The sequence below is a fragment of the Littorina saxatilis genome, linkage group LG8 (genome assembly GCF_037325665.1).
Source record: "Littorina saxatilis isolate snail1 linkage group LG8, US_GU_Lsax_2.0, whole genome shotgun sequence".
NCBI classification, from domain to species: domain Eukaryota; kingdom Metazoa; phylum Mollusca; class Gastropoda; order Littorinimorpha; family Littorinidae; genus Littorina; species Littorina saxatilis.
In genome coordinates, this window is record NC_090252.1 from 19644977 (window position 1) to 19669616 (window position 24640).

Sequence of the window (24640 nt, forward strand, 5' to 3'; positions counted from 1 at the left end):
GGACGCGTCGTTTTGGCGCTGGACCTAATTTTTAAAATCTCAATAATAAAGTGACAGCTTGTTACACAAACATTCCTAAATCAGATAATAATTCTTTTGAAATTTTTGAAAAAGGGAGCCTAAAGCATGTCACGCAAAACGTGTGTCCTGTAGCAGACGAATGTTTTGCATAGTGCTTGCTTGTTTATTTAAATTCAACAGTTGCCGATAAGTTCGTGTGACTCGCAACCGTATATTGCGTTTTAGATTCAGAGGTACACAATAACGTGCTAGTGCAGATACAACGAGTCACATTGACATCACAAACTGACGACTAAATTGTGAAAAAAGGAAGGTGGATCACACGGGTTCACGATGGCTCAGGGGTTAGATAAACCACGCGAAAATGAATTCTTTGAAAAGTGCTCGCTCTTTACGGAGGGCACCTTAGGGCACCTATAGGATGTTCTCAAGCGTTTAGTGTTTAAATGAAAAGGTGTTTGTACTGTGTGTAAAAGCCTGACAGTGTCTGTGGTGGTTCACGTGAAGCTGACTGTACCTTTAAACAATGACTGCATTGTATTCCCCATCTTTTCCTGAATTAAAACATGTATATATATGTATGTATGTGTGGGGCGATTTATATAGCGCTTGACGTTAATAGGTTCAGTAAGTAATATACGGTCGCATACTTCGCGGAGAGGAGCGTGATCCATCTCGGTCTTCGGGTATTGTTAGACGAGACTATCTAAATGTAGTCTTGACGATGACTGGTTTGTGATGTTAATCTTTTAGTTTGATACCGACTGACTTAATGTTTTTATATTTAGTCAAGTTTTGACTAAATATTTTAACGTAGAGGGGGGAATCGAGACGAGGGTCGTGGTGTATGTGTGTGTGTGTGTGTGTGTGTCTGTCTGTCTGTGTGTGTGTGTGTGTGTGTAGAGCGATTCAGACTAAACTACTGGACCGATCTTTATGAAATTTGACATGAGAGTTCCTGGGTATGAAATCCCCGAACGGTTTTTTCATTTTGTTGATAAATGTCTTTGATGACGTCATATCCGGCTTTTCGTGAAAGTTGAGGCGGCACTGTCACGCCCTCATTTTTCAACCAAATTGGTTCAAATTTTGGTCAAGTAATCTTCGACAAAGCCCGGGGTTTGGTATTGCATTTCAGCTTGGTGGCTTAAACATTAATTAATGACTTTGGTCATTAAAAATCGGAAAATTGTAAAAAAAAATAAAAATGTATAAAACGCTCCAAATTTACGTTCATCTTATTCTCCATCAATTGCTGATTCCAAAAACATATAAATATGTTATATTTGGATTAAAAACAAGCTCTGAAAATTAAATATATAAAAAATATTATCAAAATTAAATTGTCCAAATCAATTTAAAAACACTTTCATCTTATTCCTTGTCAGTTCCTGATTCCAAAAACATATAGATATGATATGTTTGGATTAAAAACACGCTCAGAAAGTTCAAACAAAGAGAGGTACAGAAAAGCGTGCTATCCTTCTTAGCGCAACTACTACCCCGCTCTTCTTGTCAATTTCACTGCCTTTGCCATGAGCGGTGGCCTGACGATGCTACGAGTAAAATGGCATTGCGTTCAGTTTCATTCTGTGAGTTCGACAGCTACTTGACTAAATATTGTATTTTCGCCTTACGCGACTTGTTATATTGTTTTACGCGACTTGATTTATATATTTATCAAGCGTTCTCACAATGACACCAGACTAATTTAGAACAGGATTTGAAGTAGGAAGTGTGAAAAGACCTAAGCGTTTTCAGAACATGCTGCCTTTCTACTGTGATATACCTGAACGAAACTGGTTTCATACTTTCAACAAGAGGCGAAGCCTTCAAGGCTCACTAAGAAATCGACAAACACTAACACAAAATCAATCACTCCGTCACACACACACACACACACACACACACACACACACACACACACACACACACACACACACACACACACACACACACACACACACACACACACACACACACACACACACACACACACACAGAAAGAGCATAGGTGAAACTGTGCAATAAAGCGAGACACTAGATCTAGATCTGTCTGTCTGCATGTAGCCTACTTACATGGACACGACTGCCAAATAGTCTCGGCCCGCTCAAAATAACAATCACCGAGACTTTCAGTAATTCCATCGCGTGACGTCTAACCCTCGTACGTCATAATGTGACGTCAATGTAATATGACGTCTTCAAATGTTAAAGTTTCTACCACAGACATACATACATACATACATACATACGAGAGTTGTTCTTCAGTACTGGTGACAGAAAGGGGTAAAAGTGGTCAAAATTCAAATCTCTAGTTTTGTTTTTGAAATATTGCTTTTCATAAAGCAGAAATACTGTAGTATCTGTTGTACATAAGAAAAAATCACTGGTTCACATCGTTCTTACATAATCTAACTTTTAAAGCTGGTTATTGTGTGTCTGTGTGTATGTTTGTATGATGACGATAGGACCCGAAACGGCTGCACGGACTGAGACAGGAATTGCAGAGAATGTTCTTTGCCACTCGAGTCGTGTCATAGGGTACTTTTGGAATAGCAAATTTGAAAGGATTCTTCAAAAAATGGCGGAAAACATTATATACCCTGTGAGCTATCGAGGATCCTCCCCGTCTGGGCTGTCGAAACATGGTCTTGTTAAAAGACGTTTTCAAATGCGGCTAACGGGGAGATACACTCGAAGCACATTCAGCGAAGTTATGTTGCCAAATCATCAAAGATCAATATTTCACTACACGGATCGATGCACACAGTCGAAATAGGTGTGACTTTCACACGACCGAAGACTACTTACTAGCAGACTAGCATACGACAAGATATAAATATTTAGATCAGTGAGAGCAATCCGTTGAAGAACAGTTACTTCGCTTATTCGTCTTCAGTTAAGCTTATTTCCCCTGCCATAAGTTTCCTTGCAGATCTGCAGTCGCGTAGTGAAATGAACTAGTGTCATCGGAAGATTCTTCTCAGTCAATGATCAAAGCACAGTAAGTTCTATGCTGACAAAAGTCACTTTCGGACAACACGACGATTGACTTAATTTATGAGCCCAAAGGTAACAATATCGACAAGAATGTACGCATTTGACATTACATGAAACATTCATTGACAGTTTCCAACTCACCAGATCTGCCAAAGAGCCGTCATTCGTGAAAAAACGATGATTTTAATCAGACAGGTATCGGAAACAAGCCTTGGTCACCTGCGTTATTCCTTCCAAGGCGACGTGACGGCGCCACATTTGTTTGTTTATGGCTGTTTATCGCGAAACAACACAGTTGCAATTTGTGTGTAAAATACCACAAATTTGTGGTGAATCAGTTCGTCATCTGCGTTTCGATTGTAATTCAGTCAGATTGGAGTTACTTTGAATCGAAGGCGAGGGTAACCTGCGTTATTTGTGGGACATCGTGAACAAATTTGATTGCAATATTTTATACAGAAAGTAAATTTCAATGATTCTGGCTCAGACTTGTAGATCTGTTATGCAGTGTGGTGGTAGTGTATCTGCTTTTCTGTTATGAAGCTCATTTGGAGTGATACGCTGATCGAAGTGGGGTACCCTATGTGGGACATCAGCCGTATGCAGATTACGCGCCTCAGAACACTCTCGCATTTCACAAAGACAACAATAATTTGCAACATTTCAAGAACTGCATCAGTTTTATTAGATACTATTTCAACAACAACAGCACAAACACGACTATTATCAACAACACAGAACGGGAGGTAAGTCTTCAAAGACGCACCAAGTGTGCGTTCCCGTTTTTGGACGCCATTTTTGCTGGCATTTTCACAGTAAATCTTAATATTTCCATATCTGTTGAATGATTTTGGTATTTTCTTTGATTGTGCCGATTCTCCTATCTCTCTGGCATGTACTGGGTGCTTTGTGACCAGTTTCTCCCCTAGACTGTATTGAAAAATGCGTCCGTGTGAGCTGACCCCCACTTGTGACCAGTAGCAAAGAACAACTCTTATACATACATACATACATACATACATACATACACACATACATACATACGCACGCACGCACGCACAGACAGACAAAAGTTAGCATCGCATAGGCTACACTTCGTGAGCCAAAAACCGGGACCAGCATGCGTGTACACTGAAAAGGAAGGCTAACTTGCATTGGTCGGATAGCCACATCGGTTATGGAGCCGTTAAAAACTAACAAACCAACAATGTTTTCGAAACTGTGTTAATCTGTATGCAATATAGCATCTGTTAATTGCGACAGGTATTTGTTCAGAAAATGCGAATTTGTGAAAATGTCAATTATGGTTTTTTCCACTGCAAAGGGGTGTGTAAGATTGCACTTATTTTCTGTTATCATCGGTTTTTGGCTCACGTAAGTGTAGCCTATGCGATCGTAACTTTGTCTGTCTGTGCGTGCGTGCGTGCGTACGTGCGTGCGTACGTGCGTATGTGTGTATGTGCGTGCGTGCGTGTGTATGTCTCTGGTAGAAACTCTAACATTTGAAGACGTCACATTACACTGACGTCACATTATGACGTAAGAGGGTTAGACGTTACGCGAAGGAATTACTGAAAGTCTCGGTCATTATTATTTTGAGCGGGCCGAGACTAGTTGGCAGTCGTGTCCCTGTAAGTAGGCTACATGCAGACAGACATATCTAGATCTAGTGTCTCGCTTTCTTGCACAGTTTCACATATGCTCTTTCTGTGTGTGTGTGTGTGTGTGTGTGTGTGTGTGTGTGTGTGTATGTGTGTGTGTATGTGTGTGTGTGTGTGTGTGTGATGGAGTGATTGAGTTTGTGTTACTGTTTGTCGATTTCTTACGTGAGCCTTGATGGCTTCGCCTCTTGTTTGGTTTGTTATTAGATGCTCTCAGGTGTGGTGAACCATTCCTACAAAGGGATGTGGAATACACGAGCCCACTCCACCCTAGGATGATTTCGAACTTACCTAGATGCGTGGAGCGACTGCAACTCGACTTAAAGGAGACGGGTCATCTTGAAATTAAGGTAATGTTGACAAATCAACATTTATCCCCAGGATGAACTACCATACACAAATTCAAGGGGAATAGCCAGCTCAACGCTGACCAGCTGGTGAACTTGACGCGATTCAGGGCAAACTTTGCTATTTTTCTCTGTCGTTTTTGGTTTCATATCATCCTGGAGAAGGCAGTTTATTGCAGCCAACATGTTGATGAAGAACATACCAAAACTGGTTCCTGTTGTGTCCTCTTTTTGTTTATGAGTTGTTGGTTTCTATCCATATTAAAAGGAAGCTACTGCTTCAGTTTGGACTAAATTCTGTTTCGGAACGCATAAATTGTCGTAGTGCGGTTGGTATTTAAATGTAAATTGCTTTAAAAGCTGGAATTATTGGCGATCGATCGGCGAGCGGTCAATTCAAACGTTTTAAAGTGTGCTATACCATTTCAACGACTTTCTTCACGTTTGGCTTATTTCCACACGAACACAAAAAACTATACATTTTGTTAATCAGAAAAAGATAAGGATGTAACATTAATGTTGTCTGTAACATTTGATTTAATCGGAAAATCTGACTTCTTTATCAGCACAAAACCATCAACGATCTTCAAACAGGATGCACAAGCTTTTCTCTGTTATCTGTCGGTGGATTGGTCTCTTAGTCTGTCTGTCTCTTTGTGTGAATGCGGAAGGGTTGCCGTTGGTCTTTCTGAATGTTTCTGCAGGGCTAACACTTTTCTGGTTCTCGCCGGAAATCCGGTTTTTTAAAACTTTTAAACCCGAAAAATCTGCGTTCTTAAAGTAAAGCGTTGTTCTTTGTCCCTACAAGATAATTTAAAAAAAGCCCTGGCTTCGGGGGGGGGGGGGGGGCGCCGCGATGGACCCTGGCCCTTCAGGTTGTTTACTTGTTGTGTGTGTTAGCCCTGTATCTGTGATTGAATCATTAAAAGTAAAAACGATGTTATGAAAAACACAATGCTAATTTTTTTTTCAGTGGTACGATTACAAATTTAATGGTTCTGCCAACATCTGTGTTTATGTGGGGACTCGGTTTGAAAATAAACATCAGATCACTGACTCCACATGCATTCCTGAAAGAGGGACAGATAGACAGGAGAGCAATGGAAAGGAACCTACAGTTAAGACACGTAGGTCTGCCTTCTCTCACTGGCCACGTACCTTTGTTTATTAGTTTGCATGTCTGCGTATGTGTGCGTGCTTGTTTGTCTGTGTATGTGCTTCTGCGTGCAACAACATGCGATCACAAATATAGACTAAGACATGTGCGTGTGTGTGTATGTGTTTGTGTGTGCGTGTGTGTATGTGTGTGTATGTGTGTGTGTGTGTGTGTGTGTGTGTGTGTGTGTGTGTGTGTGTGTGTGTGTATGTGTGTGTGTGTGTTTTCGTGTGCGTGTGTGTGTGTGTGTGTGTGTGTGTGTGTGTGTGTGTGTGTGTGTGTGTGTGTGTGTGTGTGTGTGTGTGTGTGTGTGTGTGTGTGTGTGTGTGTGTGTGTGTGTGTGCCATTCGGAAGGTGAAAAGAAAACGGACGTCTTTTAGCGTGCATTCGCTTGACGGAATGGTTAATCACGCCTCAGCATTCTTGTTGTTATGTAAGGTATCAAGCTGAAATGCAATCTACTTTAGCTAGTCTGGGCCGGTCAAAGATCCTTTTACATAAAAACGTATGAACAAATGTGGCCATGACATAGTATGTGGTAAAGGTTACTTCCAAGCGTTTTTTCAACCAAAAGTTCAAGTTCTCCCTACAAAAGGTACGGCCTCCACCTCTGCGCTTAATTATGCTGGGCATGGGGTCATGTAAGTTGTGATTACTTGACTTAATGTAAAAGCACAAGAGATTATATGTGTATGTCACACGCATTCCTACTTTGCCACTACTAAAGCAAACGTGTGCAAGATTGTATGTTACACGCTTTGATCCCGAAATCAATTATTTTGATTATGCATTTATTTCTGAAAATGTTTACCTTTACATACATTCAGTCACCACCTTAAACACTTATGTTTTCAGTATTCATTTCAAGTGATCACGAACGTAGAAAAATGGGTATCAAAGCGTTGTTACATTTTGTTACGTGCATTCTGAATAGTGTGCCAACAGGCCTTGGTCAGTCAATCACGTTTTATCTGTGTACTAAGTGTTTGACGGTAAAAGAATAACACCAACCCCGTTCTCCTGTATATAACTGAAAGCCACATTTTCTTCTTCATTCAATTTCTGTTTTCAAAAGCTTCGTCAACTTTCCACTTACACGACACGGTCCCTTTACCAAGCTTCAATGAAGAACCCTAAATACGAAAGGTCAAAACAAAACAATAGGTACTACTTTCACTATCGTCGTCTGCAACGAAAACCGAAAATGGTGAAACGTTTTGCTACGTACACAGAGGACGAAATTGCAAAGAAAAGATCGAACCTTACACTTGTGACTAGGAAAAGTTGCATAGACAGTTCCGTGCGAATCTTACCACGTATCAACGTACATCCGATGCTCAGAACCTACCGATGGGTGACGCTTTGGCGATTGAGGCTTCGTCTTCAGCTCTAACACGCACGCAGACAGTCAGGCAGGTCTAATCTGCACCAGTGGTGATGGAAGGTTTGGATTTAGAAACACTCGAATGTTACTTCGACAAGATAAACGAACCGAAAGACGAAAGTGTGCCCCAAATTCGGAAAATATTCTTTCAAAACTGCACTGTAAACAACATCAACATCACTGTGAGAAAAAGAACAATCCAAACACAACCAGTTCCCCTGTGGAACATTTCGGGTGGACTTTCCCACTACCTGACCTACAAAAATTATCCGTGTTCGTTCGCGCTTTGCATTCAATCTGTGTTAGTGCGCGCGTGTGTTTGTGTGTTTAGCTTTCGTTGGTTTGTGCTGTTTGGTTAAAAAAAATAGGGTTTTTTCATTGAAAGATTCAGAAACGTTGGTTGCTACTTTGTTAGATGCATTCAACCAGAAAAAGACACGAAACAAATTGGATCTATCTTTTGCGCGCATGCGTGTGTACGGTATGTGTGAAAAGGCAATTGTGTTGTCAGTCTGGTTTTGTGCCTGTTATTTTGTCCCCAAAAACTCATTTATATCTGTCTATGCCTATGCTGTGAGACATAATCTCCATTACGAGCTAGTCGTGTGACAGAGAGTTTTCTTGCACACTCGACTGCTGCTGTTTCACTCCGGCTAAAGCCGTCGTGAAACATCTACAGTCTCATGTGCAAGAAAACTCGCTGTCACACGACTAGCTCGTAATAGCGGGTAATATTGCTATTCTGATAGAAACGTGTGGGCATTCACAGGTTGTGTTTGGATATGGTCACACAGCCCTTTTCCAATCATCGGGCCATATTTCCCAGGGTTGCTGAGTATCCTTTTCATATTCGCAATAACAAAGACGCATGTTTCTGGTTTATTCGACGTGTATGAAGTACACGCATACCGGGCCAGGTTTGCTTCTGTGGCTGGTCGATAGACAATGCAATTTGCACATGTTTACATGTACAATTTTGACTAAATGTGTTAACATAGAGAGGGAATCCGAACGAGGGTCGTAGTGTATGTGTGTATGTGTGGGCGTATAAAGGGATTCCGCGAAAATTACTGGACCGAATTTCATGAGAGCTCCTGGGTATAATATCCCCAAAAGCTATTTTCATTTTTTTTTCTCATAAATGGCTTTGGTGAAGTCACATCCAGCATTTTTGTGAAAGTTGAGGTAGCACTGTCACGACCTCATTTTTCAACCAAATTGATTAAATATTCAGTCAAGCAATCTTCGACAAAGTCCGGACTATTGGATTGCATTTTAGCTCGGAAGCTTACAAATTAATCATTTATTTTGCTCATCAAAGTTGTCATTAAAATCGTTTTTTCAGAAGCAGATTAAACAATGATTGCGTTGTATTCCTCATCGTCTACTGTATTAAAAAAATATATAGAAATGTCAGGCTTACTTTAAAAATGTGTTCAGAATAAAAGAAAATAAGTGCCACAGCCGCATGCTTTGCGGAAACAGTTAGCCGAGACTATCCAAATGTAGTCTCGGCGATGACTGGTTTGTGGTGCTGATCTTCTAGTTTGATCCCGACTGACTAAATGTTTGTATATCGCTACACGCGACTGGGTTTCTTACCGTAAATGAAATACACTTCGTGTTCAATTTAGTACAGGCAACAAACCTTGCTACATTAAAGGAGCTTTATTCTAGCAGACAGTCTTTCCAATGTTCAGGACAGAATTAGCAAACTCTCTTTTCCATATATACAACGTCCATTGTATGCAATGTTGAAATGAAGTTACCGATCTGAACCATGTAGTCGTTGACTTTCTTCTGAGACAATCCTTGTTCTCTTGTCATCCACATATTTACCGCTAGTCACCACACGCGAAATCACCATCCCCAGCATAAGTCAGGCTTTAGAACAATAAATAAAACAAGTCGCGTAAGGCGAAATTACAACATTTAGTCAAGCTGTCGAACTCACAGAATGAAACTAAACGCAATGCAATTTTTCAGCAAGACCGTAGAAACTATACTCGTAGCATCGTCAGTCCACCGCTCGTGGCAAAGGCAGTGAAATTGACAAGAAGAGCGGGGTAGTAGTTTCACTGAGAAGGATAGCACGCTGTTCTGTACCTATCTTCGTTTTAACTTTCTTAGCGTGTTTTTAATCCAAACATATCTTATCTATATGTTTTTGGAATCAGGAACCGTCAAGGAATACGATAAAAGTGTTTTTAAATTGATTTCGAAAATTTAATTTTGATAATATTTTTTTAATTTTTAATTTTCAGAGCTTGTTTTTAATCCAAATATAACATATTTATACGTTTTTGGAATCAGGAAATGATGAAAAATAAGATGAACGTAAATTTGGATCGTTTTATAAAAAATGTTTTATTTTTACAATTTTCAGATTTTGAATGACCAAAGTCATGAATTTTTTTTTAAGCCATCAAGCTGAAATGCAATACCGAAATCCGGCCTTCGTGGAAGATTGCTTGGCAGAAATTTCAATCAATTTGATTGAAAAATGAGGGTGTGACAGTGCCGCCTCAACTTTCACGAAAAGCCGGATATGACGTCATCAAAGACCCTTATCGAAAAAATGAAAAAAAAAACATCTGGGGATATCATTCCCAGAAATTCTCATGTCAAATTTCATAAAGATATGTTCAGTAGTTTAGTCCGAATCGCTCTACACACACACACACACACACGCACAGACATACACACACACACAACACACACACACACACACACACACACACACACACACACACACACACACATACACCACGATCCTCGTCTCGATTCCCCCTCTATGTTAAACATTTAGTCAAAACTTGACTAAATGTAATGATACGTAGGGAATTTCGAAGCATGCTTCGTGACGTCATAGGAAACCTGACATAATGACGTGATACCAAACATCCGGTTATCTCGTGTCTTCTCCCTGATACATGTCCGGCTTTTTTGTTTTTTTAAGTTATATGAATCCATAGATACATGTGCAAGGGATATGCGCATTAAGGTTAACTGTCGTCTGCACAGGTAAACATAGACCATTCTGGTGTTTGTTGCTGACAAAACATGTTTCAACACAGACTATTATTTCAGAATAGCAATATAAACGCTATTGCGGTGGGTTTTTTTAGCGTAGCAATAGGGTCCAATATTTAGACTCAAACAAGAATAATGCGACTCGTCGGCATCATACTTGTCTCGTCTAAATATCGGACCCTATTGCCACGCTGAAAACACAATAGCTGTTAATGTTCAGTAAATTCCATAACCATCTACTAAGTTTAATAAATAACAAGTACGCTTTGCAGTGAAGGTAAAGGCTTCATCGAGAGTCATATTTACGTGGAACTTTCCGGAAGGGAGCTATGGAAAAGTTCGTTTCAGCATGTCCTTTAAACTCTGTAAGTATCCATAAGTTTTGTAGTTTGTTAGTAACCTAGACGGGCGCTGTTACAGGGTTGTAAGACGTCGGCTTCTTAATCGGAAGGTCGAGTGTTCGAATCCCGGCCGCGGCCGCCTGGTGGGTTAAGTGGACATTTTTCCGATCTCCCAGGTCAAACTTATGTGCACACCTTCTAGTGGCTTATCCCCCTTCGTGTGTACAAGACCAAGTACACACGGAAAAGATCCTGTAATCCATGTCAGAGTTCTGTGGGTTATAGAAACACGAAAATATCCAGCATGCTTTCTCCAAAAGCGGCGTATGGCTGCCTACATGGCGGGGTAAAAACGGTCATACCCGTAAAATTCCACTCGTGCAAAAACACGAGTGTAGGTGGGAGTTTCAGCCCACGAACGCAGAAGAAAAAGAAGTTAGTAACCTTTTCAAGGTCTTTCGAATTTGTAGACACGTACTGTATGATAATTATATTATCACTGCATCAACACACAGGTGTTTTTTTTTTTTTTTTTTTTTTTTTAAACGATTGTCTGCGCATTGTAACAAGAACAATGTATAATTAATTTGTTGTTTTATTCACTGGGTAACAATTAGTTTTAGGTCTTGGAAACGAACTGGGTACTCGTGTAAATTCGTAATGGTTCTCAACCAGTTCTTGGTAATGGTCACACTAAGTGGCAATTCTAGTTATAAATTATCTGTAGCTGTGGCTGTTTGGAAATAGCAGGATGTGCAGATTACAGAGACATTAAAAGCAATTCAGTAGTGTAATAGATTGAATTCCTGCAGCATGTAGGACATCAAACACACATCTGACACGCATCTAACTCGCTCATGTACATTGCCTGTCCCCCTCCCACATACATATTTGGTCTATATGGTCCGCTGGACCCAAAAAGCAACAGCTATCAAATCAAATCAACATACAAAAAAAAGCAATCAAAAAACATTGTTAAAAAAACACCAATAAGTCTATTATTTAACACTTCACATGTATCTGAAGAACATACACACATTTAGACACACTGTTTACATATCAAAATATTCAAGAATTGAACATAGAGCACATAAGACACACCTTCACACTAGAAGTTGGTCAATCTCAGCGTCCTCGAATATGAAGGGAATATACAGTGTAGTCTCGACAGAATATTATTTCAGAAAAGTTTGTTTGCACAAGCTGAATTAAGGCGTACGAACTGATCCGGATGTTTTCAGGAAAGAAACAGTACATGCAGTACTAAAACCAGAGATTTCCATCAACTTCTGTTCAAGCAAAATGTTAAAACTGGCAGTGTTTTGGTGACTCATTTGCAATTCAGAGGTCGGGACTGTAAACAACCGAGACAAACAAGGACATTTAGGAATGCAATGTTGCCACTTTGGCCCGTGTGTATAATAATGATGCTGACAAAAATCAAGGACATTGGTAATTAGTATCCGCACAGCCAACCCCGTCTTTGTTTGTTTGTATGTATGTTTGTTTGTTTGCTTAACGCCCAGTCCACCACGAAGGGTGATATCAGGGCGGTGCTGCTTTGACATTTAACGTGCGCCACACACAAGACAGAAGTCGCAGCACAGGCTTCATGTCTCACACAGTCACATTATTCTGACACCGGACCAACCAGTCCTAGCACTAACCCCATAATGCCAGACGCCAGGCGGAGCAGCCACTATATTGCCAATTTTAAAGTCTTAGGTATGATCCGGCCGGGGTTCGAACCCATGACCTACCGCTCACTGGGCGGACGCCTTACCACTAGGCCACCGTGTTGCGGTCAGCCAACCCCGTCCACTACCTTATTTTTACAATATCACGAAAGTGCGCTTCTGACAGAACTTACTGCAACGTGTTGGCGAACCATGGGCAATTTAGGGTAGGGTTTGATTTCGGAGCTAGACTAATGAGAAAACATTCGAAATCGCGTAATGTCGCCACGTTTGGTCTCTACCAACACATCTCTAGCTCTGTGTTTGCAATTTTCTATTTAACACATTAATTAACAATGCTGGTTTTACTAACTGAAACAGTTTCACTCAATATTAAAGCAATTAAAATTACTTAGTTTTCTTTACTGTTACTTCAGCATGATGCATACCTAACCGATGTCTTTTTTTGTTGCAGCTACACCTGGTAAGTACATGTTCGTACTGATTGTCTTCATTGTCTAAGTTTTGACGTGTGTGTGTGTGTGTGTGTGTGTGTGTGTGTGTGTGTGTGTGTGTGTGTGTGTGTGTGTGTGTGTGTGTGTGTGTTTGTGTGTGTGAGTGTGTGTGTGTGTGTGTGTGTCAAATTTCGACGCTCTGTAGTCTGAGCTCCGACCAACTTATATATTCTTGAATTGTTATAATTTTTGTGCTCGCTCTCTAAAAAACGAGGGTCAGTTGAAATATTCTGGACCCAACCAGGAATTTGGAAAGAGTAAATTGTCATGATTTAATTAAGTTTCTCGTAAAGAATTCACGCAAACTATTACCTAATGTAACATGATGGTTTATGCCATTTGGCTTGTTAAAGTGCCTTACATCACGTGTGACCACACAAAGAAGGAACCCAATAACCGATCAGTGGTTCAATATTATTGTTAAATAAAGGAGAGAAAAAAATACTTCAAGGGTGTGTACGGGTACGACGCGGGTAATGACGTCATAGCTACAGTTCAGACGGTTATGAGACAAAAGCTTGTACAGCAACGGCTCTGATGAACAGGTGTTTACCTAAACGCATATTGAGAGGGCTTGTATTGGTAGTTGGGATGATTTATTTCGATGCCAAATGATGTCACTTGAATCTCAGTTTGAAGAGATTCAATAGATGTATTTCTTGAAAAATACGGTTGTACATGAAATCAATATATAGAGTTTCCAATCATAACAAGTTGAGTAACAACAATATCAAAACTAAACACAAAATGTTCATGTGTGGCAAATTCAAGTGGTCAATGCTGCTATATGCTTCTGATGTAACATAGATTTCCATGCTGTTAAAGCAAATATTTGATCTCAAGAACCATTGTGATTTGGGATTATTGATTTACTTAGCACTATCACAATGATGACCAAAACAATATTTGGTGAATGTTTTTACATTTAGTCAGGTTTTGACTAAATGTTTTAACGTAGAGGGGGGAATCGAGACGAGGGTCGTGGTGTATGTGTGTGTGTGTGTGTGTGTGTGTGTGTGTGTGTGTGTGTGTGTGTGGGTGGGTGTGTATGTGTGTGTGTGCTAGTATGTGTGTGTATGTGTGTGTGTGTGTGTGTGTGTGTGTGTGTGTGTGTGTGTGTGTGTGTGTGTGCGCGTAGAGCGATTCAGACTAAACTACTGAACCGATCTTTATGAAATTTGACATGAGAGTTCCTGGGTATGATATCCCCGGACGTTTTTTTTCATTTTTGTTTATAAATGTCTTTGATGACGTCATATCCTGCTTTTCGTGAAAGTTGAGGCGGCACTGTCACGCCCTCATTTTTCAACCAAATTGGTTGACATTTTGGTCAAGTAATCTTCGACGAAGCCCGGACTTCGGTATTGCATTTAAGCTTGGTGGTTTAAACATTACTTAATGACTTTGGTCATTAAAAATCTGAAAATTGTAAAGAAAAAAACATTTTTTTTATAACATGATCCAAATGTACGTTCATCTTATTCTCCATCATTTTCTGATTCCAAAAACATATAAATATGTTATATTTGAATTAAAAACAAGCTCTGAAAATTAAAAATATAAAAATTATTATTAAAATTAAATTGTCAAAATCAATTTAAAAACACTATCATCTTATTCCTTGTCGGTTCCTGATTCCAAAAACATATAGATATGATATGTTTGGATTAAAAACACGCTCAGAAAGTTAAAAGGAAGAGAGGTACAGAAAAGCGTGCTATCCTTCTCAACGCAACTACTACCCCGCTCTTCTTGTCAATGTCACTGCCTTTGTCATGAGCGGTGGACTGACGATGCTACGAGTACACGGTCTTGCTGGAAAATTGCATTGCGTTCAGTTTCATTCTGTGAGTTTGACAGCTACTTGACTAAATGTTGTATTTTCGCCTTACGCGACTTGTTTGTTTTGTTTTTAAATTGTGTGTGTCCCTTTGGGAACAGTATAATATCTTTGGTGGCAGACCAGCTTGTTGTTGATCGAGGGGACCATGTCGTTTTTTGTTCATCTGTATCAACCAAGACCAATGTTTAAATGAAATGACACGGGAATGAATGTTTCAGTTGGGGTACGAAGATAGTGGCAATATTTGTGTGCAGAGTTTATATTATTCTTGGCGAGAGGAAAAATGCTTGTATACTTAAACTGAAAACATTGTCCTTGATTACGTAAAAACAATTGTAGAAGATAGTGAGTGGGTCCATTTTGACATAGAATAGACAGCCTGCATGCAGGCCCAGAGCGTGATCAGGAGACATGTAAATTACATTTACGCAGGAGATGCAAAAAGACAAACCATATGTGACCATCCACCACGGAATGAGTCGCATGTCACCTTTGCATGATGTTCATATTTTTGCTTTTTCCTAAAGAGTGTTTGTATGCTCTATCAAGTGGTGAAAACCGTTTTAGAAAAGAGCGAAAACTGTTTGAGTTAGAAGCCTGTGACTAAGGTAACCCTCACACTATTATCAGACACTCCCCAGACTTATATGAAGCCCATAGCGAAAGAACCGCACGTGGTGATATGCGACTCATTTCGTGGTGGAGGGTCACATGTACAGTTTCGTTTGGCTGGCAATGCTAAAGGTATGATGTGGTCATTCTGTGAGAAAGTTAAAAGCTTTTAGCTGTTTTTATCATGATTTTAAAAAAAGCAATGATTGTAAAAGGCTGAAGACACCAAGAAAATAAAAGAAAGTCATATTCTTCTACAAGAACAGCGTGCCTACTTTTGGACTTTGCAAAGCTGTGGTACAACGAGCTTCGTGACGTGCAATTCGCGAAGTCGAATTCGCCCAATTAAAGACTCCCGTTAGAAGTAAGTCTGAAATAATTAATTTGCTTTACCTGAACGTTGCTGGAATTGTGTGGGCAGCATTCTTCTGGGACACACCCGCGAGAGAGCGACACTCGAAGGACCTTTGCAAACCAAGTTTTAAGAGAGTATTTGTCAAAAAACATCGCAAGTTTTTCAAATACTTCGCCTCGCCGAATAGCTCCACATTGAAGACGTACCCACCATTCAGCTGGTGCCAGTGGGAAATAGACTTTTGGGACCGGGATTGGTACAGACCGAAACTAACTTGGCTGATCGTGAACATCAAAGGGTGAGTCAAGTAATACATGCTTTCTTGTCTCGTATTTCAAACCCAACTTTTGTTTACAGCGCTGAAAATCCACGAAATGGTGCAGTTCTTCTTCTTCTTCTGCGTTCGATGTTGGTGGCCGTGCTAGATCCTCAGACCAGTGGCTGCCAGGAAGTCCGCAGTCTTGCGCAGTTCGTCGGCAGGACCCCAGAGTTTGGCTCCAACACTGGTCTCTTCTTGCCAGAACTTCTGGCGTATTGTCTCTAGATGGGGGCAGTTCTGGAGAATGTGCTCCGGAGTTTGCTCTTCCGAGCCACATTCACAGTGTGCGTCATCCGCAAGGCCCAGTCTCTTGAGGTGTTTCTTCAGTCCACAGTGCCCTGTCCTTAGACGGAAAATGGTGGTTTGGCTTCTCCGGTCTAGTTTGTTGATGGGGTCTTCCTGTGGGTTGTAGTCTCCGTTTCTCTTTTTCCAGTTTTCTTTCTTCTTCCGTTGTAGAAGAGTCTTGGCTTCTTTGTACGAGGTGGAGTTGTGTGGTTGGGGAAGTCTCGCACCTCCTTTTGCCAGCCTGTCCGCTTCTTCATTGCCGGCAATGCCGACATGAGCCGGTATCCACTGGAGCACCACCTTGTTGTGTTGAGACAGGGTGCTGAGGCAGTTGTCGAGTTGCCTGGTGGGGAGGTCAGTGGGGCCAGACAGAAGGGACTGGAGGGCGGACAGGGAGTCAGTGAGGAGGACGATGTTTTGCCGACTGCGGTCTTCCCCTGCTGCGTGCTCTGCTGCAGTGATGAGGGCGTGGAGCTCGGCCCTGTAGTTCGAGCTCAGGTCACCAGCTGGGACGGAGAGGGAGGTGGTGGTCCCGTTTGGGCGACGGATGTAGACGCCACTGCCTCCATTCCTTACGGCGTTCTCTGAGGAGCCGTCTGTGTAGACGTGAGTCCAGGTGCAATGTGGGTAGCGGTCCTGAATCATCTCCATGGCGAGGGCCTTCTGGACATGTGGTGACTGTTCGCCCTTTGCTGTCAGTCCTGGTACATCTGTTCTGACTTCATGGAAGCTCTTGCGTGGGGCCCAGACGTCTGAGACGAGTGTCTCACAGCAGCTGGGGTCAGCTTCCAGAGCTTCAGCATACTCCGTTTGGAGGTCCTTGACCTGATGTTTGAGGCTCTTTCGTTTCAGCCTGTTCTCGGTGCCCTTGTTGAGGTTTTGGTGAAGTGGGTGAGTGGTCAGTCTCTTCATCTTTTCTCCCTGGAGGACAGCTTTGTACTTTCGTCTGTCCTTGAGTGGTTCCAGGTCTGCTGTTTTCTCCATTTCTTGGATGGGTGTACTTTTCATGGCACCGAGGATGATCTTTAGCCCCATGTTCTGGACTTTGTCCAGCTTTCCTTTGTTGGTTTTGGAGGCAGTGGTCCATGTTGAGGAGGCGTATTCCATGACCGGTCTGACAGCGCCTGTGTAGACCTGTTTCAGAATGCCAGAGTTTGCGCCCCACTGGGTTCCTGCCAATTTCTTCATGAGCGAGAGCTTCTTCATCGCTCTTCCTTCTGTCGCTTCAATCTGCGGCTTCCACGTCAGACGTGTGTCCAGGGTGACTCCCAGAAACGTTGGCGTGTCGACCTGTGGGACTGCTTGGTCTTTCAGTTTCAGCAGGACCTTTTCCTTGGAGGTGGAGAGTGAGAAGAGAGTGCTGACCGTCTTGGTAGTGTTCAGCTGTAATGCCCAGTGTTCTGACCAGCTGGACACGCTATTGATGGTGTTCTGGATACGGTGTGTTGCTGTGGAGGTGTGTTCTTCTGCACACCAGACTGCAAAGTCATCCGCATGCAGGGTGTTCGAGACATGTTTTGGCACCGTTGTTGTGATGTCATTTATGTAGACGAGGAAGAGGGTAGGGGAGATCACTCCGCCTTGTGGGACACCCTCTCTCAGCTTCACGAGGTTGCTGGTCGTCCCGTCTACCATCACTCTTGCTGTTCTGTTGAAGAGGAAATCACTCAGCCACTTGAACATCTTGCCATGGACGCCCGCATGCAAAAGCTTCAGTAGCAGCCCTTCCTTCCAGACTGTGTCGAAGGCCCGGGACAGATCAAAGAACACTGCCAGGACCTTCTTTTTCTCTTGGAAGGCATCTTCAATCTCCTGCGTCAAGAGGGCAAGCTGGTCTTCGGTGCTGCGATGTTGCCGGTAGCCTGTTTGGGTGGGTGCAAGGAAAGATCTGGACTCAAGAAGCGACAACAGTCTCTTGTTCACGATCCTTTCCAGAAGCTTTCCAACGCAACTGAGTAGGCTGATGGGTCGATAGCTGGATGGGTCACGCTTATCCTTTCCTTTCTTCGGGATGGGTCTTATTAGGGCGACTTTCCAACTCGTAGGCACAGTGCCTGTCGACCAGCTCTGGTTGTAGATGGACAGAAGGAATCGCTTTGCACCAGGGCCGAGGTGCTTCAACATGTCGTTGGAGATGCCATCAGGGCCTGGGGCCTTCTTCTGCTTCAGCTTTCTCAGTGCTTCTTCCAGCTCACGGAGGATCAGACGTTCGGTCATGCATGGGTCCAAATCAGTACTTGCTGTGTTGTGAAGTGCAGCTCGAGTCTGGCTTCTGACATCCTTCAGTCTGTCAGCAGGGACCGTCACTGTACTATCTGCCTCAAAAGCTTTGGCGAAGACATTTGCGGCTGTTTTGCCTGTGACATCTCCGGTGTTAGTGTGGAGGGTGACCTTCCTCCTCCCAGAGTTGTCCTCGTTCAGTGTCTTGGTCAGCTGCCATAGCTTTTGAGTGTCTTTCTCCATGTTTAAGGAGGCCGTTTTCTCTCTCCAGCTGTTGGGTTTGGTGCTGCTTTTCTTTGTCAAAGTCTGTCCTTATCTGCGAGTGTCGCGCCACATTTTCAGGTGTGGGGTCCTTCTCCATGTTTTCTCTCGCTTCGCTCAGCTTCTTGTGCAACTCTTCCAGGGCGTTGTTCCAGTACGGTTTGTAGTCACGCCGCCTGCCTCTTGGAATGGACTTTTTCGCTGCCTGGAGTATGGCGGAGTTGAACATGGAGGCGTTCCTGTCGACACTGTGCCTATCGAAGGTGATGGACTTTGTGTAGAGGTCAGTGAGTTGGCTGAAGAGCATCCAGTTGGCTTTCTTGTAGTTCCAACTGGGCGGCAGTTTCCCTGTGCTGGGGATGACCTGCTTGGCAATGGTCAGGATTGTGGGTCTGTGGTCGCTGCCTCCAAGTTGCTCGCTGACCTCTCTCTTCGTGATCTTGTGCACGTTGTCAGTGGCTATGGCAAGATCAGGTGTGCTGGTCTTCTTCCACACTCTGGAATAGAAGGTTGGGGGATCATCAGGCTTGTTGACAAGGACCAGCTGGTTTTCGATGAGCCAGTCTTCCACTTCTTCGCCTTTTGCATCCAGACTTGGATAACCCCAGCTAGGGGAGTGGCTGTTGAAGTCGCCAACTACAATCCAGTCTTCAGTGCCAGGTCGAAGACAGTGAAGTTGCATCATCTTGTTGGGCGGACTGTAGAGGTTGCAAATGGTCAGGTTTCTTTCTGGGAGAATGAGCTTCACGGTGATGAATTCCATGTCAGCATCTTCTGATCTTTGCACCTCTATGGAAGACAGGTTGGTTTTTACCAGAGTTAGGACTCCACCTTTTGGTCTGTTTTCCCGGTCAAATCGATGTGTTTCATATCCTCTTACAGAGAATCTATGGGAGCTGTTGAGATGGGTCTCTTGGATGCAACATATGTCTATTTGTTGTGACTTGAGGAACTGTTGCAGTTCAAGTTTCTTCTGTCGCACCCCTTCTGCATTCCAATGCATGATGCGAAGTTGTTGACCGGTAGCTCTATTCTGCCCTCCCCCGGTCAAAGGAAGAGGGTCAGAACCGCAGTCAGTCGCTGAAGTTGGACCTCCTTGAGGCTGGAGGCCCGGCGCCGTCCTACCCTGGCTGCGGGACACCAGGACGACACCACATCGATCCAAGGATAATTGTACGGCCATATTATCGTGGGAGCGTAGACAGCCGATTTTCTCCCCACGCCAAATTGGCTGCTGTCTTCCGTCTTCGGTGGTTGAGGTTCTTACTCAGGGTTGCCTCCTCCCCAAGAGTAGCTGCCTTGCTGGGCTGTCGAGTCCACTCTACCCGGGTTTGACGTCGAAGTTTTCCTTCTCGTAGCCTTTGCCTTTCCCAAGGCACACACAAGGCAGTGCGGGTTTTGAAATCGGAGTTGTCCTTCTCCTAGATGAGCGACCATCCAAGGTTAACGAGCCCCATCTGCCCGAAGCAGCTGGTTTTAAGGCGCCAGTGACCCGCCTGCATCCCTTCTCCTGTTAGTCGAAGACAGGGCCCGCCACGTGAAGGCCAGGAGCTGGATTTGACTGTCAGAGGTGTTTGGAGACACGAAGCCATTTGGAGCATTTCTTGGGAAGTAGGCGCTTATCTCTACTTCCACCCCGGCATAACAGTCCTTGGGCCCCGAAATGGTGCAGTACTCTTCATAATTTATTATCCAGAGATCAAATGTTAGTATTTTTACTCGCCAATTAAACCAACCATGTGTTTCGGAAACTGTACTCGCATTTCTCGAGTAGATCAACATTTCTTCTCGCCATGTGTATGTTTCTACTCGCCATGGCGAGTAAAATACTCGTAACTTTCAGGCCTGGTTTGCAAACAAATCAGGGCATCATATCCATAGCTAGTTAACGTTCTGTTTGACATATGTCTAGCATACAGAGGAATGTAACTAGTGATCGCAGTCAGGATGGTATTTTTAAGTTCCTTGTTGTAAGAAAAACAGCTGTTGTTAATTTTGGAATAGGATGTTGCCGAGAGTAACAACCTCCAGCTTTGTTTTAGCTGCTGTCTTTGACATTACATTTTCTGTGGACAGTCATCGGTTATTCAATAAAACAATGGAGACAAAATTAAATCAACTTTGTCATTTATATTTGGTGTTTGAAAAATTGTCCTTAACGTTTTTGAAGAGTATATAACAAATCAACAAGAGCACCACCAAAAATGAAATAAAAACATTACACACTCACAAAACTGCACACAAATAAATATGCCCCCAAACTACGTCTGGGCCTAACTGAATAGCGCTCTTTGTCCTGCATGGTACCCCTCAGAAACCTCTCCTTTTCTACCCTCATTTGCTCTCTCGTTCTTTCAAGGCTAGATTACGGAAATGCCCTTCTTTCTGGTTCATTTGACTATCTCATTGAAAAACTGCAGAAAGTACAGAACAACTCCGCTAGATTAATCACAAAGACCCCTAAAAGACACCACATCACACCTGTTTTGAGATCCCTTCACTGGCTGCCTGTAAGAAGTCGTATTCAATACAAAATTGCATGCATTTGTTTCTCTTTCTTTCATGGTACAGGACCTGCTTAATTATCTCTCTGAGATGTTATCAAAATATTCAAACCTCTCCTCTCTTCGCTCTGCAACAGATACCAATGTACTTAGTAAACCAAAAAGAAACAGAAAATCAACTAACTATGGATTTGAGAGATCTTTCAAGTACCAGGGACCTCTTGTCTGGGAGAAAATCCCCCGGAGCATTAGGGATTCCCAGTCACTATCTGCCTTTAGAACAGCCCTCAAAACACACATGTTTAAGTTAGACCTCTGAAGGAGATCCCATGATCGGTGAGTCATCGGCGCTGCCACGTGTATTATCTATTAAAGTGTGGCGTTCATGAGGATGTGTATGTGCCTGTGTGTGTTGTACTAGAATAACGTATGCGTACCATGGAATGACATTGCGGGTTACCTGAACATTGACAATGTCGAAACAAAGATTGTGTGTGTGTGTGTGTGCGCGCGCGCGTGTGTGTGTGTGTGTGTGTGTGTGCGTGTGTGTGTGCGTGCGTGTGTGGGTGTGTGTGACCATGTTTGAATTTATTCGGATTTAGTTCTCTTTCCTTGTTTGTATTATGATTGTGTAAGTGTAAAGCGCTCTGGGCTCGTCACCACGAGGTTTACGCGCTATATAAATAATCGTTATTATTATTATTATTACTGCTCATGCGCTCAACATCTACATCAGTAGAACTGACATAACACAGGAGATACTTTCTTCATTTGGTGTTTAACGTCGTTTTCAACCATTCAAGGTTATATCGCGACGGACAGGAGATACGCCAGATAGCAAATCAAAAGAACCTGTTCTGGGTAAATACATGATTTGGCTTTCTCCTCGTTTGTAAGCGTTGCCAAGTTAAGCCTATTCTGAATTTTTGTCGATTTTTTACTTCGGCGGCGGTCACGTGATACCTATATACATTACTATTAGAAATATTTGATCTAAAAAGTGTGCCCGGTAGTCAAGTGCAGGGCCTTTAATGGCACAAACAGTTTGAATGAAATTACACGGCAATGAAGTTTTTAGTTGGTGTACACAATTGGGTGCAATAATTGTTTTGCTCAGTTTATGTTAAACGCCTGTGAGGCAAAATGTAGGGTTTTTTTTTCTCACGCATATGTTGCACTCATAGTCTAGAATGTGCCATTAAATAAAGTAGCGTGCACTCAGGTCTGCTGCATAAATGTTGAGTGGATGTGCACAAACAAACACCCATCGATGTGTATTTTGCATTTATCATTTTCAGCGAAGACATGCATGTAGAAAATAACCAATACCAATGCAGAAACGACTTCGTTTCTGTAGCATCTGCACGTTTCTGCAAGTCTGTCAAGAACCGTGTGTGTGAGTACTTTTCTCTGTCATTATAGAGAACAACAGTAAGAGGGCCGTCACACATCAATCAATCAATCAATCAATCAATCACATGCAACTGAGTCGCGCGATATACCCTGTCACACAGCCGACTCAGTCGTAGAAAACAGCTACGACAAGTCTGCGACTCAGTCTCATGCGATTCCCTCGTAGCTTTGAGGTTTAGAACATGTTCTATTCCTGCGATCCAGTCGTCGGTCAATCGCAGGGGCAGAGCCAACAGAGCCAATCAGAACGCGTTGTAACTCGCGAGCTTCCACCCTGTGGTTCAGGGTATAATTGTTGTCTTGTGCTTTTCCATCCAATTATTTTATCAACAAAATAGTTTGTTTGTTTTTAATTGAAATACCTTCCCATATGTACATGATGCATGACACAGCCCCTTCTAAGACAGTACGTCAGAGGCAAACAACGCGCTTCGGAAAGAAGAAAATCAACACACACACTGCCACCCGGCCACACACACACACACACTCACACACACACACACGCACACACACACGCACACACACACACACACAGACACACATACACACACACACACACGCACACACGCACACACACACTTGGCGCTTCTTGACTTCAATGATGTCCTTTCGGAACTCGGTTGAGGGGGACAAATGTTGCATAGTCTCATGGGCCGAACCGTGTGGGGGGGGAGGGGGAGTTGGTGGGGTGGAGGTGTGTGTGTTGGAAATGTATTTATCTGTGTGTCTTTTAGTGATTCCCACTCAATGGCCTGTCATCGTCAGTTTTGGGTCTGATATCAGCGAAGAATTCGGTGGATTCAAAATGCAGTTAACCATTGACGTGAGTCTCCCTCTCTCTCTCTCTCTCTCTCTCTCTCTCTCTCTCTCTCTCTCTCTCTCTCTCTCTCTCTCTCTCTCTCTCTCTCTCTCTCTCTATCTCTCTCTCTCTCTCTCTCTCTCTCTCTCTCCTCCATCTCTCTCTCTCTCTCTCTCTCTCTCTCGCTCTCTCTCTCTCTCTCTCTCTCTCTCTCTCTCTCTCTCTCTCTCTCTCTCTTTCTCTCTCTCTCTCTCTCCAGTCTTCGCGGGAAGGATCGAGGCACGCTGTATGTGCTCCGGCTTTTCAAACATATGCGTTGCGCTTCGGTTGTGTTTTCGTTTTCAAAAGTACACTCAGTGACCATAAGGAGTTGCTTAATCGACAGGGCGTAGTCTTGTACCTTGTTTGTGATCATTTCATTATTTATCTTCATCAAGGTGTGTATTCTCTTTGTGTGATGCCCGATCGGACCGGGTGATGTGACGTAATGCAGCATCGTGACGTTGGCTCGCCTCGCGTGTAGTGGAGCTTATCTGAGAGTACTGTCTGTGCAGCTTTCCTCGGATCTAGACAGTGTGTGTGTCAGCAAGACGCAACTGACGAGTGGTGTGCTCGGTGGTCGGCCAGCCTAGCGCTGGCTGTACAATCGTTCTTACTTCCTTTGAGGAGGGGATTTTTCGTGCTCAGTGTCGTCATGCTCTAGTGATCACCTCCCCAGCTGTGGCGTGATTGCTAATAATTATGTGCGTTATGATCTAGTGAGTGTGTACACTGTGTGTTGGTTCATAACCAACCCTTAAACAGGACCATGTAAAGTTAGTCTGCCCCCCCCCCAACACAACGGCCAAAAGTGATGCGCAAACACATTCTAAAAGTACTCTATGTCACACGC

General features: G+C 42.9%; 1 protein-coding gene and 1 long non-coding RNA gene across 2 annotated transcripts in view; both read left to right on the forward strand.

Moving 5' to 3' along the window:
* Positions 1-13144, forward strand: part of LOC138974212 (uncharacterized) — a 188014-nt gene extending 174870 nt beyond the window's left edge. Inside the window, exons 47-50 of the mRNA XM_070346935.1 lie at positions 4893-5035; positions 6006-6159; positions 10878-10970; positions 13098-13144. Of these exons, the coding sequence (XP_070203036.1) occupies positions 4893-5035; positions 6006-6159; positions 10878-10970; positions 13098-13144 (437 nt within the window). The remainder of the gene's footprint in view (positions 1-4892; positions 5036-6005; positions 6160-10877; positions 10971-13097) is intronic.
* A 2874-nt stretch (positions 13145-16018) lies between these two features.
* The window catches only part of LOC138973005 (uncharacterized), a 48916-nt gene continuing 40294 nt past the window's right edge, over positions 16019-24640 (forward strand). The window contains exons 1-3 of the long non-coding RNA XR_011457853.1: positions 16019-16245; positions 22835-22932; positions 23684-23772. This is a non-coding gene — a long non-coding RNA (uncharacterized lncRNA). The remainder of the gene's footprint in view (positions 16246-22834; positions 22933-23683; positions 23773-24640) is intronic.